This window comes from Monopterus albus, unplaced genomic scaffold (genome assembly GCF_001952655.1).
Source record: "Monopterus albus unplaced genomic scaffold, M_albus_1.0 scaffold126.1, whole genome shotgun sequence".
Taxonomy (NCBI): domain Eukaryota; kingdom Metazoa; phylum Chordata; class Actinopteri; order Synbranchiformes; family Synbranchidae; genus Monopterus; species Monopterus albus.
In genome coordinates, this window is record NW_018128006.1 from 3335637 (window position 1) to 3354693 (window position 19057).

A 19057-nucleotide genomic window follows, 5' to 3' on the forward strand; every position below is an offset into this window, starting at 1 on the left:
TCATTACGACACTGTTTCTAATAATGCTTGGGAAGTGAGAGGACGTGGAGAGTAGACCCTTGGCTTGCCTTAGATTAAAACTCAACCATCAAGTGGTATTCAAGTGGGTTTGCTGGGTAATTAAAGTCAATAAAATGTTATTGCTTTCACCCTCGGCCCACCTTCGGCCGGGGGCGATGAACTGTCGGACATTTGCCCAAAATTTTGGAAGAAGATAGATCACTACTGGGATTTAGACCACCTATGTCTATGTTTATAGTCACTTACTTTTGTAGGTTTCTCTTCAATTATATATGTAAATGTACTTTAAGTTTAGTTTGTACTTTGCTTTGGTGTGTAACTAATTTAGAGAATGTATTTTTGGCTGCATCTTTTGATTCAGTATGTTTGCTCCCTGAGACGTCAGCTAAACGAGCCATCATACTTTTTATTCATCCAGTATAAAATACTTCAGACCGAAAAACAAAATATGTGTTAAAAAAGGAGTTTATTTGTGTTTTACATCTGATCTAATACAACACTACACACACTTCTACACAAGTAGAAAGCCTGTGCTCATTTGAGTCTTGCACTCAGCAAGTGTATTAAGAACAAAGATCAGTCACTGTTTTGAGGAATCACTTTCTGTTTGCTGCTTGTAACAACGATCAGTTCATGAGTATATGACTCTCACACAGAACGTCTCCTCCGTCTTCTCCTCCAGGTTGTTCACATAGACCAGGATCTCCACTGAGCCTGGACTCTGGCTGGGGGCGAACCGTAGTCCGATGCTGCAACTCTCTCCCCCGCTGAGCTGAAAATAGTGAAGACACACACAAACGTGCTTCTTTTTAATCTGAATGATTTTGATTTGAGTTTTCTGTCTTTCCAGCTAGTAACACTAAACCAATTGTGACCATGTCCACATAGACCAAATCCTCATAACCTTGATGAAAGGTCTTCTTTGTGTGTAATAATAGAGTAATTTATAGTGGGAAGCTTTGGAAATGTTATGATGTGATTTAGATTTTTAGGGGTCACCAGTCTATTTAAAATTGATCATTAAAGCTGATTAACAGTTTTGTCTGCACAAGACTTTGCAAGTGTCTGTATTCATCTAAGACTCAATGCACTGTTTACATTAATACAGAAGACTGACAGTGATAGTCGATAATGCTTCAAGCCCTGATTGGATGTCACAAACTTGCAAGTGATCTGACTCTGTAAAGCAAACAGGACAGATAAAAAAGACCATCAGGTTTAGTTAAAATGGAAAAATACATTATCATAATTAATGTGAATACAATTATTATTGTTATTATTAAAGAGAAAATACACCTGTTACAGTTGTTTCTTTTGACCCTGCAAAGCCCTTTTCTCAGGCTTGATCCAATAGGCAAGAAATCAGCCTCTGGGCCTCCACAGTGACCATGCAGTAAGAGTCAGATTTAAAACATAGGAAAGGTTTGCCCTTTAGAGCTGAACAGCATTCCCCAAATGCAACAGTACTGTCCTTAACGTATATTTTAACACTAGCTGGAGAAAAACATTTTCATTCTCAAACACGTATTCCCTGCTGCCCAGAGAACTCTATTTACAAAATAAAGGCTCCACATAACATAAAGATTCTCTATAAGAGTTTTGAGGTCTTTCTGAAAAATGGGAAAATATAGCTTAAGAATACCAAGTAGTTTTATCTGTGGTCAACTGTCTCAGGGTCCTGTTTTCATTCAAAGCTCACTACCATTGTTTGTTCTTGGAACTTCTTCACACTCTCTAAGGCAACAGTCCAACAGCTCATTACTCTCACGCTCTTAAAGAAGTCAGTGCAGGACCTTTTCAAAAATCTGACACTTTTAGGTAACCACCACTGCTGTTGGCATTAACTGTAACTATATGGCTGTGAAAAACTAATGCAGTACTGAAGTGTAAAAGTGCAGTGTGATAAATGTCCTGCACATGGAGCAAAAGCCTGTGCACACAGTGCTAGTGTGCTTCCTTGCAGTGGGTTGCCTAATTTAATGAGGGTTGTCTGAAACCAGAAATTATTTCAAATGACTTGCATTCTCAATTGTTCTAACCTCATTGTTCTAACCTTATTTTCTCTCTGTTAGTGTCTCTCCATCCAGACTGCATTTGTGATTATTCTTTTTACTAATTAAAGGTTCACAATGCCTAATGTTTTATGCTGTCAGGGCTCACTGTCATTCCTTTTGTTTTCACAGTGCTTCAGTCAGACTAGAAGTGTCTTCTTGTATTTTCTGTAATAGGCAGAAACAGATATGTGAGTCAATTTAGGGGATTTATGCTGTAATCTTCCCCAGAAGCAGAGCAATATTGATCTGTGCCTTGCTTCCCCTCCTGTCAGTGTCAGCTGGCAGGATAGTTGTGTCAAAAAAGAGCAGAGTGTCTCAAGATTTGCTTAATTCTCTGGGCACAGGAAATTCTTTATAAAACACCTGGAGCCTTGCTGACAGGATGGAAAAACAATGAGATGTTTTTCACTCTGTCTAATTGATGCAGTGTCTCCTGGAGAGCAGCAGTGAGACTCTTTAAAACCTTATGTGGAAACAGACTCCCATTGCATCTCATTCATTTATTTGTTAATTTAAAAGGCTGGTTTCCCATTTGCCATTTTATCACACTTCAGCAAATGGGAGGCAATGATGGCAGCGGTTCTTGCACTTCATGTCTGCGTGTGAGTGAATCAGCTATTAGAGACACCGAGGCTGACAACTACAATAAAATAATAGCAGTAATGACTTTGTTATATTCCTCCTGTTTGGTTATGTAGGCAAACAAGGAAATTATTAACTTGTCACAGCTGCAAGGTTCCTTGGTGATGTATGAGATGGGTGTACTTCTGTTGCACTTCTCATAACACTTTTTAGTCAGTTTACTGTTGCCAGTCTGTAGTGAACAGTAAACTGTATGTATGATGCATAACCAGTGATGTTACTGCACAGCCAATATGCCATGATTCTGAGGCAGATGCCAGGCTAAAATGACAGTGTGTGACATTGCTGAAAAAGTGAGTAGAACAGATGCATTTCTATTTCGCTCAGTACAGCTGTCTACACAAGCCATGTAATGGCTCATGTTTCACTCACACCACATGTGTGTATTCATGACTCAAAGCATATTTTTTACACTTAAAGTCTATTTCGTTCCATTTTACCTGCGTAACTGTAGTGACTGTGTAGAGGGCTCTGAGCGCTGTCAAATGTGAGCAACTTACACTCAAAACTGTGCCTGAAAGCATCCTACATAGCAGCGGTCCCCAAACTTATTCCCTTGGAGCCCCATGACTTGTATGTAAGAAGAGTGAGGGAGATTATGAAGGAAGAAAGTGAGAATTAAGCGGTGAATCAGAGACATAAAACATTGTTTTCTGATCAGTTACTCTTTAAAGTACAGTACAAATAAATGTAGCCACCCTCCTGGAAGGATTTTGGGTCACATAGGCCAAATATACCTGAGGTCCTGCTGCCTGTTCTGCTGCACCCTCTCTCTGCTCTGCACCTTGTGTATGTGGCTAAGCCCTGTACAGACACACAGCAGCAGTCCAGCATCCTGCAGCAGTGTAAGAAGCGAGCACCATGGCAGTACGAGAGACCGTGTGCAGAAATATTCTGCAAAACTTTAATGAGGAGCACTGGAAAACACACTTTTGCAAGTGGAGCTAGTCCGAACATCAGATATTTACCGCCCTTGCTTTTGCACACACACTTTTAAAGTAATTTTATATATTATTATTATTTTATTTAATGTGTGCACATCTAATTTTGGCAAGGTCACAACCTCAGAGCAGTGTATCCCTTGCACACCCCCCAGTGATCTCTGGACCCTGGGAACTGTACAAACACTAATGGTGCACTGAAGCTACTGGTCACCTGCTAGTTGTGCTGTTTTCTGTATTGTAGACCTTATGATGCAACCTGTTCTGCAACAGCTACATTTTCAGTAAGGTTTAGAGTTCATTGCTGACATTTTTGTTTTATGCTGAAAACATCTTTGCTGCTACACAAAGCAATTTAAAGATTCTGCACAATTAAGAATTGAATTAAATATGTGAAAATTATGTTTAAAGGGTGTGATCACTACGAGGCTTTGAAAACACTAATGCTATCAATATGCTCAATTTGTGGCTGTATTTCTAATTTGTAGAGTTCCCAGATGCTTTTTTCCAGTTATTTATTTTTGACAGAAAGAAAAAACTAATAAAAAGGATTTTTACCATTGGTCAATAACACTTTCAATTAAAGCTAACACAGGTAACATTTTGAAATGAACTGTACCAATCCAACAGGCAAGCTTTTGTCAAGGAGGCAGGTTCCTTTTTTGTCTAAGTGTTAATCGAAGTATTGATTTTACACTTAATAAGAGTAAAGGAACTGCATGACCCCCTTATCTCACTTGAAATTTATCCTCCTTGAACTGGAGCAGGTCTGGATGGTCAGAGCGGAGCAGGAAAGTGCGTCTGCTGGTGTAGGGGTTGGTGTAGGTGATTTTTCTTGAGCTGCCACGTTCACCACCAACTGGGACACGCACCTCAAATGCCTGCACAAACAAACATGCGGACAGTTAGCGCATTAACTGGCTGGTCACTAAACTGTTAAGAAAATGTTAAGATATGGCCAGGTCCAAAGGGCTGATAAAATCAGATCTTCTAAGGTGACTGTTCACATGAACAAACTGCACAAAGGACACAGGAAGAATACACTTTTGTAACACTGCTGTTTTTCTGATCAAGATCAGAAAGTGCCGATAAAATCACGTCCATGTATTTCTAATTTTTAGAGTTCCCATCAAGATCAGAAAAACAACAGGGTCTCAAACAAATGATGAGGTGAGATGAAATAACACTATATTTACAAAGCCATTTTGCATCAGAAACTTTGATAGACAAATCTATGTTGTATCCAATTACAAACTCTGTTGACGGTGTCAGTCTTTGGGAACAGAGTGCCACAGTGCCTAAAATGGTAGGAACTCACACATTAGCTTGGGCACACCGTTCAGTTTTATATAACACTTCTCTGTGGGAGTAATAACTGCTCCACATACAGCACGAGTCATGATTTGCAGTCAGTCATGAGAGAGGTGTAGATGGCACAAATCCTCTTCTGTACTTCTATTTAATACTCTGTGTTAAATTAGTGCACTGTTAGCAACCAACTGACAGTTGAGCTAGTTTGATGGGCTATTGTAGTATGTTACAGTGCAGGCGACATGTACAGTAACTAGTCTGTTTCCAGATAATGTGAGAGCCCAGTAGCCTGTGCTGTTTTACTGTTGATGAAATGACAAAACGGGGTCTTTGTGACTTTACAGCATTCATAAAATATCATGAGATTGTTCATTATGACCCTCGACACTGCAGTAGTCCGCTCTTGGCTTTTCAAGCATATGTCTAGCGCCACGTTTGCAGTTATCCTGCTGCTAACACCTGCAGTTACTAAAGCCACACAGTCTGGAGAATCCAGCAGCTACTATTTGATGGGTGAGAGGGACAGATTACTATTTTCATGTAGCAAATCCAGCAAAAAATCCTACTCATACCTTGGAGAGCACAGGCTGGTGGACACTGAGACAGAGCAGCCAGGCAGCAACCAGCCGTTGGTGCTCCACATCCACCGCGTTCACATACAAGAAACGGCTGCCAACACGCCATGGCTGCACCCTCAGCTGGAGCTCCTGCACCGCTGCTGGAGGCAAAACAAACACACCGGATGGGTCTACCTACAGGGAATGTAAAGGAGAGGGCAGCCAAGGTTGATCAAGAGAAATAGAGACACTGACCAAATAACAAAGAAAGTGTCACAGTATTGAAGAGAAGAGATACAGTACATTTTTTAAAAAGAAGGTGAAAAAAAGATTGGGAAAAGGACAGAGTTAATGGAAAAAGGTGGTTAACGGAGTTAAAGGAAATAAAGGAAAATTAAAGATTAAAGGTGGGCGAGAGAATGAGAGATTGAGGTTCGATGAAAAAAGCACGGAGAGGTGGTAGACAATGAAATGAGAACAAGCAGAAGCAGAAAAGTGACAGAGAGACGAAAGAATGTGAGAATAAGATTTACTGCACAGCTCCTTTTCAATCTGTTGAGAAAAGTAAAGCTATTCTCTGGCAGTGAGCTTTATCCTGTTTTATAAGACTCCTCCGATGCATTGCACAGTGAGCTAACCTGCCGAGAGTCAGATCAAAGAAGCCGCTGATGCAGACAGTGAAATCTTTTTAAAATACATCTGTCGTGTTTTCAGCCAGTACCCTGTTTCTTCAGGGACAACATGTTTGGGTTGTAATGTATGATACATAGTGGCTGTGACACTCCATCACATTTTTACTTTTTCAAAATTTTTTTTGATATGAGTGATTAATAAGCAATGTCCTTTTACTGCAGCACTAAGTGTGAAGCAGTGTCAAACTGTCTCCCCTCTTGTATCCAGCTAACAGAGAGCAATCAGACACTCCTGAACATATTTTCATATGTTCAAAAAACATCCAGCCAATTTGGTCTTGACGTGAGCTCACATTATTGCAAGAGGTAACAGGGCAGACCTAATAAAATGAAATGAAGTGACATAAAAAGACCCATTATGCTGTCAATCCACATTTGTATGTTCTTGTTAATGACTTGAATCTTAAAACAGGGGTTATTACAAAAGTGACTCTTGCTGTCACCTGCTGCTAAGAGAACAATTTACATTAAAACAATTTATGGATATGCAGTTTGAAAATTGCTAATACAGAAAGAACAAAGCTCTTAAGTTCTCATTACATAAGAGCTGAGCTGTTTTGATTCCACTTTTTCCCTGTTTTATATATTGCTTCCCATTTGTAACAGAAATCCTTAAAAAGGAAGGACACAAATGAAAATGAAGTGAATTTCTCTAATGTTTCAATTTAGCTTCAAATATACACTGATCAGCCTTAACATTATGACCATCTGCCCCACACTGTGTACACAGGAGCCAATGTGACAGCTGGTTGGCACGCATGCCACTGCAGCTCAATGTGCATCTTCTGTGAATCTGTTTGCTTCCATAGTTCTATTGTCAGGAAGAGCTCTAATGTGTCGACCATTCAGTAAAAACTTGTGTAAAAGCAGTGAAAACTGTGATCATGAGGACAAGTTAGAGATAATCTTTTAGATAAATACAACACCCTCCCCGCTCTAGGTGTGATACCACCAACTTAAAAGTTTAATCTACAGTAGTCGACCTCATCATCAGTGATCCTTGGGCGTCCGTGACCCTGTTGTTGGTTCAGTGTTTGTCCTTCCTTAGACACTGTTGGTCAGTACTAACCACTGCAGACCAGGAACACCCAGCAAGACCATCAGTCTGGGAGGCACTCTGACCCAGTAGTCAGCCATCACAGTCTGGGAGACACTCTGACCCAGTAGTCAGCCATCACAGTCTGGTCCTTGTCAAAGTCACTCAGATCCTTACGCTTGACTGTTTTTCCTGCTATCAACACAACAACTTCGAGGTCTGAATATTCACTTGCTGCCTAATATACCCCACACAATGACAGGTGGCACTGTAATGAGATAGCCAATGCTATTCACTTCAGCTGTCAGTGGTCATATTGTTATGGCTGATTGGTGTATAGCCAAGGCTATGATCAAGAATCATACTTGTGTGAACCACAAGCTAACATTGTTCAGCGGAGGCAGTGCAGTGTGACAGCATAGGGCATTTGTACAAAGGGGAGGGAGGAATAACAATTACTTACCACTACTACTACTATTTGTCACATGTTCTTGATCTCTTTTCAAATAAAATCTCTACATGAGAGTATTGCATCCACAGAATTCTGGATGTAACCTTGGATTTCAGCATCATTGGCATTTGTAAAGGATCAATAAAAATCTCTACTGGAGGTCTTCAAAGACGCAAAATTCAAATCAGACTCTAGACAAACTACTAGAGTGTGACATGCATAAACTGAGAAAGGCTTGATCTGAGTAGACTCAAGGATAATCAGACCTCATCTAAAATGCCTGATCCCCGGCAGATTCAAATACAGGGAAAACACCGACACTGGCAGCAGCATGATGTGCCACCAATAAATGAACAGCTGCCATCCAAAAGAGCAGTGATACATAGTTTTTCCTAAGCATCACAGTTCACATTCTCCATCTGCCTCGAAAACCAGATTTCTACTGCAATAGTTACAAAGGTTTAAAGCTCATAGCAAGTCCACTGGGATCTAGATGAGAATTAGACATGTTTATACACAGATCTGAGACCTACACCAATTTAACAAGACTCTTCCTGACTTGATTAAACTAAGCATAATTTGTACCTGGCTTGACTTGGATAGAGGGCTGGGACCCATTTACTAGAAACCAGAATAACCCACAATGACCTCAACTCTCCACACTGCTGAGAGCTGATACCTACGCTTGATATGACTTGACAGGGGGCTATTTTCCAGACTACAGTGAAAATGATGTTATGTAATAAGTAAGTTAATATACTAGATGTGTATTTTGTGCTAACTTGTATACCTTAATCTCCTGGGGATGCGATGAAAAACATTTGATCTTGCGAACAGCCTGCGTCCCCCTCAGCACCAGTGATTGACAGCTGCGCTGACCAGTCACACAGCTGACATCGATCCGCTCCAGAAAATGCACATAAATCTGCCATATTTGGGAGGGTGCTGCCATCCACTTGTCACTACAGAGAAAAATATCATCAGGAACAATTAAGCTGAGGCCCCTTGGAGACGCAGTGGGAGCAGTATGAGGATGGAGATAAAGAGGGTTGATCTATGGCTGTGCTACCATTTTAATAAGCAGCAATATCCTCTCATCATAACTGTCCTCGTCGTCTCACTGCTAAGACAAAGTAAATTCAGTCATGGTGGCCCTAGCTGGCTCTGAGAGATGTGAGTGGGAGGCAGTGTAGTCATCTCCTCAGCCCTGCACCGTGACAATAACACTCAAGGAGCATCTGGGGAATGTCTGGAATACAGCTCCAGTGATATGGGTTGCTGGAGATGCTGAAAAAGTGATATTTTCAGATTTCTGCTTTTGTATGTTGAAAATGCCATACTATACTGTAAATGTTAGGACTGAATTGCACGAAGTGTTTGTTTAATGCTTTATTTAACAGGTCTTACAAACTAGGCAAAACAGGACTTTCCTGGGACCCTGGTCCCAAACTCTCAGGTTCACTGCATGCCAGTTGGAGTTATTAATTGCATTAATGGGGAGGGGGAATTTGAACCACCAAAACAAAATATCAAAAGAATGATCCTGCATCAGAGTTCAAAGTGGAAAGCAAAGGAAGAATTTAGTTGTACAAGGAAACGTGTCTCTTTATTGTGCACATGACAATAGATGCTTTGAACCTTTGAACCTAATCTGGTGGCCCTGTAGGTACCATGTGCAAAATTCTGACTGTATTTTTAAATTTATGTTGTGCTCATATAGTAAATACTGTACTGCTAATAACTGTATAAATTACCACAAAAAAACTGACAAACACTTGCAGCAAGGTAAAATTACTATAGCATAGAAGGGCTGCATGACATCAGTCATATAATAAAGCCACTATAAGTCTGCTATATGCACTGTTAACCTGCAAAATGAAATGTAATGCAAACATAGCAGTATTAGTATATAAGACAACTCCACAGGGTGCCTAAAAGACATTTCAATAAACAACCAATCTAACACAGATCAGCACTGCAGCAACCACCCAAAGCTTCATTGCACCCATCATATCACAGCTGAATGATATGTTTCTGACATTTAATAAGAGGCTCACATTGGCCCTACATATTAACAAACCAACACATAATATTGATGTAATCCTGCTGGAGAACTGGGAGACTGGAGGACAGGTTCTATAACTTCAGGCAGTCAGATCATCAAACCTCCATCTGATTAGTTAATTAATTCAAGCCTCTGTGAACAATTTAATTAGTTCAAAATAGAATGCATCTTCAGGCTAAGCTGTGTATGTGTGTGTGTGTCCACTGAGTACAGTATGCCTGTTCAGTAAAATAAATAAATAACTAAATACATACGTGAAAACCATCACAAAGAACATTTTTATTTGTGGACTTGGACTCCCTGGCACTTTCAAGTACACATCCTGAGGCTCCCCTGGCACCTAGACAGAAACAGAGTGAAGGGGGAAAAGGCAAAATACAGTAAACGAAACACATGATAGATCATTAAAATGTACGGCATCCTGAAAGCGTTTGGTGCATCAAAACTTCAAATTCACAACACACGAACTGAAATAAAGTATAGGAAACTGTGTTGATGCTCTTAGTTCAGTAATTAATATACTGTAAGTCTGTAAGTGTTAATATAAGTCTGGAGTATTTGTAATGGGTACTGACAGATGTGAGAAAACAATCTCAGTGTCTCACCAGCATCCTGGTCTGGCAGATTATATTAGGGTCACTGCAGCGTACGGAAATGTGAGTCCCAGCATCTGGGTCTCCAACTGGTGAATCCAACACCAAGAAATAGAAAAAAATGGTTAACATATAGACAGGTACGGTTTTAGCTACATGGTGTAATTAAGTAGTTTTTTATGACAGGGATCATTTTTAAACACAAGTCTAATATTATATATCTTATAGATACATGCTATTTTCTTTACTGTATCCATTCCATTTTTTCATGGTTTTCATTTCCGGTTCTATTTCCAGGTGCATCTCTGTTGTTATTATCCTTTGTGTGGCAGAAATTGTATTATTCCTTAAGATTGTTTATGCTGATATTTTAGTAAAAAACACAATAAAATGAAGGTAGAATACATTATTCATTCTCATACGCCCACTCCTGTTGTATAAATATGTTATTGTATTTGAGTATCTGCATTTTTATGTATGTATTTACGTATGTGTGCTAAGTCAGTGTATCGTACCTACTGAAGGTGGAGGTGCTAATCATAAAGCCAATACTAAAAATGCAATTTTATGTAAATTAATACAATGGAATAAATGTCATATGAAACTATCTAGTCTAGACACAGACACGGGAGGCTAGAGGAGCTGTGGCATAGGGAGTAACAGCTGATGAGGGATAACTGGGACAACCTTCTTTACCTGCAGGGTCGTGCCAGGGCGGCAGGCGGATTGCCTTTTTAAGGAAACAGAGCTGAGGGTGGTAAAGCCGGAAAGTCTGGTCGATAACATGGGGTGTTGGTGCCACGTTGAACTGGCAGATGGCCATTGGTTTGCCATCTTCTGCTGTGAATGTAACCTGTGGAAAGAAAGTCAGCAGTATCAGCAGCATGGCTCTCTACTGCTTGATACTAGATTTCTAGGGCAATAACAGAGAATTTAGTTCATCACAGGGCAGAAAAATCCTCAATGAAGCTAAAGTAACATTCACAGCTGGGTTAGAAGCTCTTTAAAGAGACAGTAGTAGAAACTGGATCGTTTCTTTGTAGCTTAATCCATGTGTTAGTGCCTTAATTTGCATTTACTTGTAGGTTGTGAGCAGTCATTGATGTTTAGATGTTTTTTGAATGACCAATTGTGTGTATGTATGTGTATATATATATATATACATAGGACCAAGATTATAGTGTATAATTTAGGTTTAATTTTAATTTTTTTTCTTTGTGTGTGTATGACAGAGAACCTCAGACAATACTGGTCCTGTGTCATTAGACATTTAGAAAAAACCCATACTCATATTCCTTGACCCTCTTTAGTGAAATACAGAATTGCCAAGTTTTCTTCCTAAGGCAGTTCAACTATAAATATATGCTGCTTTATTAAAAAAGTCTTTGAGAAGTTTTATTTAAAAATTCACAAGGGAGTCTATCACTGCTATCTATTGATAGAGCACCCTGCACACTAGAATAAAAAAGCTGGCCTCAATCCGACTACTGAAACCCCCCACAGACCTGCCAAATGCACTTTGAAATGCCTGCATTAAAACAGATTTCTGGTTCTTAGTAAATCAAGACAAATATGTTCATACATTTGCACTAATCACATATGATTACATACAATAGCTGGTACGTATATACAGTACAGATACATCAACATATGCTAATCCATTGGAATTGCTAATCCTCTCATGTACCATTATACACTGGCTTGATTTGTATGTATTTTACAATGCTATATACTAAAGTGGAATTTAGGAATTATAGAATAAATGTAACTGAGTTGCAGGATATGAATGTTGCCAAAAAAGCATAGTATAGTATTATTTATTGACTATGTCAAACCATACATTGGTTCACAACTATTCAGGGGAAGAGACAAGTTAGCAATGGGACATGGTCTATAAGTTTGTCTAGGCCTCATTTGGTTTCCATGTAACTAATGGACAATTTATCATAAAATTTGCTAATGATATTCATGGTCCCTAGAAAACAATACTCATGATTGTGATGACCTCCTAACTTTACCCATAGAGCCAGTGCCAGGTCAGAACTTCTCTGTGACCAACACTTTAGTCCAAGACAACTGAAATCCAATGTAGATATTCAGGTCAGCAGTGTATGAACCCTTATGTTCTGATTAACTGCCTGCACTATAGTGCCTCAAACAGGCCAGCATTTCCACTTGTACAAATACATTTTGAGTAGATTACAATAAATTAATGAACACATCTCTCCTCCCAGGGCATTTCAAGAGTTTTCCTTCTTAAGCCAAAAAGTCAGCTTTCCATACAGAATACTGTATGTCATGATCTTAACAGCAGATTGCTTTCAAATTCACAGATCTTATGGCCTTTACACCACAGACACTAGTAGAAGAAACTTGGCAGTTTTAAGACCCCGGAATACTCTTTAGAGGGAATGCTAGAAGAAGCTAAAATTATTCTTTGTGGTTTGTTCTTACCATCACTCTCATTACATACTGAGGTCCAATAAACACTGCAGCCTCTAGTGATCCAGTTGGAGCTGTACAATGGTAGTCTTGCTTATTTGATTGCAAGATGTCGTAGCAACATTGGTGAAAGTAATCAGATGTAAAAGTAGTAAGAAAGCAATCAATGTAAAATACTGTTTCCAAATCACTGCTGACAGATTAGTAGTAAGGTTCAGACCAACCAGGTGTTCTTTTCAACAACACTCTTCAGGCGTTCTACAAGCCTTCTTGGGGGAACTACTCACAATTAATCATAGTAGCATTCAAGTATTAAAAAAATAAAGGCAGGGGAATTCCTACACTGTAAAAACAAAGTCCTTACTTTATGGCTTGTGTATGAAAATGTTAAGAATGTGTTTGGTGTGGAAGAACTTGAACGGCTTGCATAGAACACTGACCTCAGCCCCATCCAACACTTTCGGGATAAACTGGAACACCGACTGCGAGCCAGGCCTTATCACCCAACATCAGTGCCTGACCTCATGCATAATGCACTCGTTGAATGAGAGCAAATCCCTGCAGCAAGTTACCAAAGCCTTCCAAAAGGAGTGGAGGCTGGCACAGCAGCATATTAATATGACAACATATGGGTGTGATGTTGAGATGTCCACTTATTTTGTTTCAGAGGTTACATAGTACAAACTGTAGTTTCATTACAATTAAAACTGACAAATCTGAATGTAGAAAGTTAACTTTCAATATTTTGGACATTCCATCCACAAACTCACAGAAGTTGATCCCTGTCAAACAGCTGCTGTCTAAATCATTGATGCGTCTGATTTTCGGGCCCACATTGACCTGCACGAGTGGCTCATATCTGACTGTGTTGATGTGTGCTGACTGACAGCACTGCCAAAGCTGGCATCCTGACAGCCCTGCTGTTGGGGCTTGTCAGATTTAGCGGGATGCAGATTTGATCCAGACCTGACCTTCTTGACCTCTTGACAGGATTTTTGCTCAGAGCAGCAGTACTGAGACTGACACACATGAATGCACACAAACCCTAGGACACACAGACGCTTGGCAGACTGGCAAATATTTCATCACACTGTGCAACAGGAGAGCTTCAGGGTACTGTACTCGACATGAACAACAGGATTATTGTGAGGTACTATAAGTTAGCAAGCAGTGATGGATATTTGTTTTTAGAGGTATAAAGCCATGTGCCAATAATGTAAACACGGATTTAAGTTCATGTCTGTCTGAGCAGGCTGACATCACATTTTAAATAGATTCATAAGGAACAGACGTTAACCTGGGTGACAAACATAGTATATAGGGGCTGCAGAGCACATTACACCATGTGGACATATAGAGCACACGGTCTTATCTTCAACTAATCCAATTAATCACATTCACATTGCTTCTCCATCTTCTATGCTTTTTACATATTATAAATGGTTGAATAAGTTCTTAAAATGAGAATATCACTTCAGAGTAATACGCATGATTCATTTATAGTAGAATAGCCAGATGTGTCAATCTGTCCTCCAGTTGTAGACAGTTTAACAGTCCAGCCTGAAGTTTGCCAGTTGGAGAAGATAAAGAGTGTTCAGTAAGATAAAAGTGATTTCTATCTTATATTTTAGATTGATAACCTTGTCTGGTTTTTGTAATTTTTTTAAATAGTTGATGCTTCATGTGTTCTTTGTGTCTGAGTTGTGACTGTGTGGGAGAAGACGGTGCACTGCCACTCCACAGAGACTTGGCTGGGATTGTGTGTGTAATCTAGATGTTGTTAGACTTAAAGATGTGGCAGGACTAAACTCCAAATCAAAAGCTTTATAGTATACAGTGAGTTTAGGTGACTCTCTTCCTTTACTCTCTTGAATCTAGAAATCAATTTATAAGCCTAAGATGCTAAAATGTTTTAAATGGACTGTATTAAGGCTCTTATCATGGCAGAAAAACACATCTGCTGGACATCCACATTGCACCTCAAAGCTTATTCGAATTCCAGCCTGGAAACAAATTAGAGACTGGAAGGCAGAAGATTTCAGATGGAGATAAAAATACACAGAAATACAGCATGAGGCATAAGTAGCACATTCTGTACCTTGATAGTTTTGGCAGCAACAATATTAGACAGATTCTTCTTGGCCACTTGAGAACCTTTGCCTGTAGGTAGGAAGCTCGGCCCCTGTGAAGATTTGATAAGAAATAGATTGTTATTAAATCTTAACATCTACCAAAAACAGCAAATGATCTCAAAGAAAGTATTTCATCTGCCCACAGGTAAGTAAACTGTAATGATCACAAGAAGCGGAATACAACCAAAGGCCATAAAACCTTCAGTGAGGTATCAGCACAGTCTATGTATTAATACATTTATTTCAATCTTGTGTCAAATTAACTGTCAAGTATGAGTTGACTTTAGGTGTAAACTTGTCCTTGAAATAGATCAACTATGGTTAAGTATGATCTTCTAACTGCTCCACCAAGGAGTCTGGTTCAGTGTCCAGACTGGCAGGATTAAATCCGGGTGGGACAAGTGAAAAAGCTGTGTTTACTAATAAAAGTAAATAAAGGTTTTTATAAAATGTCAGCATCATCCTCTGGTCCTCACTGCACCTGAAGGGCCATACTGTGGTCGCAGAAGAAGCTCTGGTATTTCAGGGGAATGTGGATGCTCTCTTTGGGCCGGAGGTAAACCCTGGGACCCGGGGCACCCGTCTCCAAGTGGAACATGTTCTCCTCCAGCGGGGTCAGAGTTTTGGTTAGTGCTTTAAAGTAACGCCATTCTTCAGTGTTAGTGATGACACTGAATGGAAAGATCAAATGGCATAAGTAAGATGAAAGCAGGCTCTTCTGTATGTCTTTTGAGGGATCCATTCAGGATCTGAGTCAGACACATTCAAAAATAAAAATCTAAACCCTGCAATGTTCATGACATACTATGATAAGATAGTGTTGAATACAACAACATGCTGATGGTCTTGCTATCCTTTGGATCTTAACAGCAGTTTGGCTAAAACATAAAGTACATAAATTTATGCAAATTTTGCATCACTTTGTCTTTGTATGAATAGCCACAAAGTATTGGCTATTTTACCTAAACATGATGCTGCACTTTCAGTATAATAATGACACTAAATGATTTCTTGTTTGCCTCTCAGTCCTGTTGCTGACAAAGTCAAACTGTATGTCTCCAGTATTCTACTACTTTCTCTGTACATGTAAAGCCGCTGAAATAATGAAAAATAGCAGTGAGATGGAAGGAGTGACTTTTCAAACATAAGGTGGTTATGTATAATTCATCTGGAAGAGAATCACTAATTAAGCTTTAAGAAAACTAAAAGGAATCATTCAAGCCTGAATCCAGGTCTGTAAGTAATGACATAAAAAGAAATAAGACTGATGCTCGTCTTCTCATCTGCAAAATGTTGATCTATTCCTTTTTAATAATATAGATTTAGGAATAAAATTATTATTGTGATATGTTTTCTGAGTTTTGTGCAAACTAAGTGCACAAATCCAGTACACCGGTACTGGTTGTCAGTGCAGCTGTGTAATGGTGTGATATTATAAAGAAGAGAGAAATAATAACCTTTATTTTTTATGTGTGGCCATGGGAAACTGTGGTAAATGTTCCTTGCAGCAATGCATCTGTAACAATACTGCAGATATAGTAAAGACAAACACTGCCCTCCTCCCATTTTTACAGCGGGAAGAATCTTACTGACTGTAGCAAACAGCTGGTCACAGTCAACCAGCTGACACACAAAACACAATGCTGTCTTTTTAATCACCAACAGTAGCTTTCATAAAAGTGTATAGAGGTCAGTGAGAACCCCCCCTCTCCTAACACCCAACAAATAGATGTTCAAGGGCAAAGCAAAGGGAACAGGTAACACATGCCAATGGGGGTAGGTCTTGTCTCCACTCTGTCCTCTCCCTTTGAATGCAAAAATGTCACACACCAATTCATAAAAGGAAGTGCTGCTTTACACTTCAAATGTTCCAAACCATTGTAAGGGGAACTGTTCCCAAGAGACTGAGAGTTTATGAACTTTTCAGGACCCTGCCTTGCTAACATTAGGACAAGATGCAAAAGTCAATTCCTTGAAATACATTTGGAGCTTCCCACTTGTGCACTTTGAATAAAACACTTTGCCTGTGGCTCATCATAATAACAGAGAATCAACCATTGATTAATTCGGCACTGCAGATCTACAGTAAAGTACCACAGTGTCATAAAGTCGAAAAGTGTTCGGGGCAGTGCTGTGCTTAGCGAACTGTGTCAGTCTGACTGAGTTAACTGAATGTGATTCTTAATACTCAGAGTAGAATATAAACAAGTTAAATGCATAAACCTCTTTCTTAGTTTACACTTTTTCAGGTAGAGGTGGCAGACGGTTTGGTGTTAAGCGTCACGCTGCCATCAGGAAATAAATAAATTAATTAACAGGGTGCTAAGCCGGTGAGAGGACAGATGTAAGGATTGATTACTTCCCATTAGACCTACAGGCCTGTTGGCCAGGCTTATGCCATAATGATTCATCCACAGTGGACTCAAGCTTTTGTTGATCAACATGATATATGCTAATCCAGAGCTCAGGCGTGAGCAGAATCCATAACAAAAGACTTAGTGTTGGGGGATTAACAATAATGCTAAGTGAAGAAACAAACATGGATTTGATACCATAATGGTTGCTATATATGGATTAAAGGGGGTATTTCACATCTCACCAACATTATGTCTGCATCTGTGTCAAGGACAAACGTTTGTGGTACTGAAGGAGCAAGAATATTCTTGTTCATATAGCTTGTGTGTGAAAAACAGAGTGAAACCTAAAAATATAGTACTGGGTGGGTGCTAACAGTCCTACAAACTTTAGAATATATCAGTTTTATTTATGCAGACATACTGTATGCGAGATGTATCTGGAAATGTGGCTGCAATTTGTAATGAGAAACTAAACATGTATCTCATTTATTCAAAAATAAAGAAACATCTCAAAACTGTGGAGAAATTTAAAATGCGTAAGGTATGCATACACCTACAAAACATGCCATGCCAAGGTTGGTGGACAGATGTCACAGTGCTACAGAGGACATATATCACAGGCCTAGAGTCTCTTGTTATCAGCTGCAAACCCTTTTACCCTCCCTGTGAATTCAACAGTTTCATGCTAATGGGAGTGTACATAACACCGCAGGCTAACGCTAGTGCGCTACGGCTCCTAGCAGAACTGATAACTAGCCTGGAGCTAGAACATCCCGACTCTCCACTCATTGTTCTAGGGGACTTTAACAGAGCAAATCTCACCCACGAACTGCCCAGCGACAGTGGGGAGGAAAAACTCCCTTTAACAGAAGAAACCTCCCACAGACTGGAGTGTATTTGAGACTGCCTTCTGCCTCGACTGCTTGGGGTGAGTGGGTAGAAAGCAAAGCATCAGAACACAACCAGACACTGGGCAGGTTGATATATTTGGTGCCTGTTCAAAACCAATCAGCTCTGGGGCCAGGGACACCTGGAGAAAGGTACAGCGAAAGAGAGGAGACAAAAACTAGTGAACAGGTTTTTAAGTACAGCCAGGCAAGGAACACACTGACAAGGGAGATCAGAGCAGCAAAGAGGAGCTACTCAGGAAACCTGAAAGCTCAGGTTTCAGCCAATGACCCCTCGTCTGTGTGGGGGAGCCTGAAAACCATCACTGGCTATAGAAAACCCTCCCCCCCTGCTGTGGAGGACCGTCAACTAGCAAACGACCTGAATGTGTTCGACTGCAGGTTTGTCAGTTAGGCATTCACAGGCCTAGAGTCTCTTGTTATCAGCTGCAAACCCTTTTACCCTCCCTGTGAATTCAACAGTTTCATGCTAATGGGAGTGTACATAACACCGCAGGCTAACGCTAGTGCGCTACGGCTCCTAGCAGAACTGATAACTAGCCTGGAGCTAGAACATCCCGACTCTCCACTCATTGTTCTAGGGGACTTTAACAGAGCAAATCTCACCCACGAACTGCCCAAATACAGGCAGCACGTCACCTGTCCTTCCAGGGACAAAGTCACACTGGACCACTGCTACACAACAATAAAAGACGCCTATCACTCTGTCCCCTGTGCAGCCCTCGGACTTTCGGATCACTGTATGGTCCATCTTATTCCAACCCACAGGCAGAAACTTAAAGCTGCGAAGCCTGTGGACAAAACAGTGAAGAGCTGGACTGAGGAGGCTAAGTCAGAGCTACAGGCCTGCTTTGA

At 40.1% G+C, this 19057-nt stretch overlaps 1 protein-coding gene across 1 annotated transcript in view; it reads right to left on the minus strand.

Moving 5' to 3' along the window:
• Positions 1-479: 479 nt before the first annotated feature.
• nphp4 (nephronophthisis 4) overlaps positions 480-19057 on the minus strand; it is a 60175-nt gene continuing 41597 nt past the window's right edge. The window contains exons 9-17 of the mRNA XM_020612563.1: positions 15419-15608; positions 14904-14987; positions 11060-11216; positions 10376-10452; positions 10025-10110; positions 8496-8667; positions 5542-5721; positions 4396-4539; positions 480-793 (exon numbers count right to left, since the gene is read on the minus strand). Of these exons, the coding sequence (XP_020468219.1) occupies positions 653-793; positions 4396-4539; positions 5542-5721; positions 8496-8667; positions 10025-10110; positions 10376-10452; positions 11060-11216; positions 14904-14987; positions 15419-15608 (1231 nt within the window). The 3' untranslated portion in view covers positions 480-652. The remainder of the gene's footprint in view (positions 794-4395; positions 4540-5541; positions 5722-8495; positions 8668-10024; positions 10111-10375; positions 10453-11059; positions 11217-14903; positions 14988-15418; positions 15609-19057) is intronic.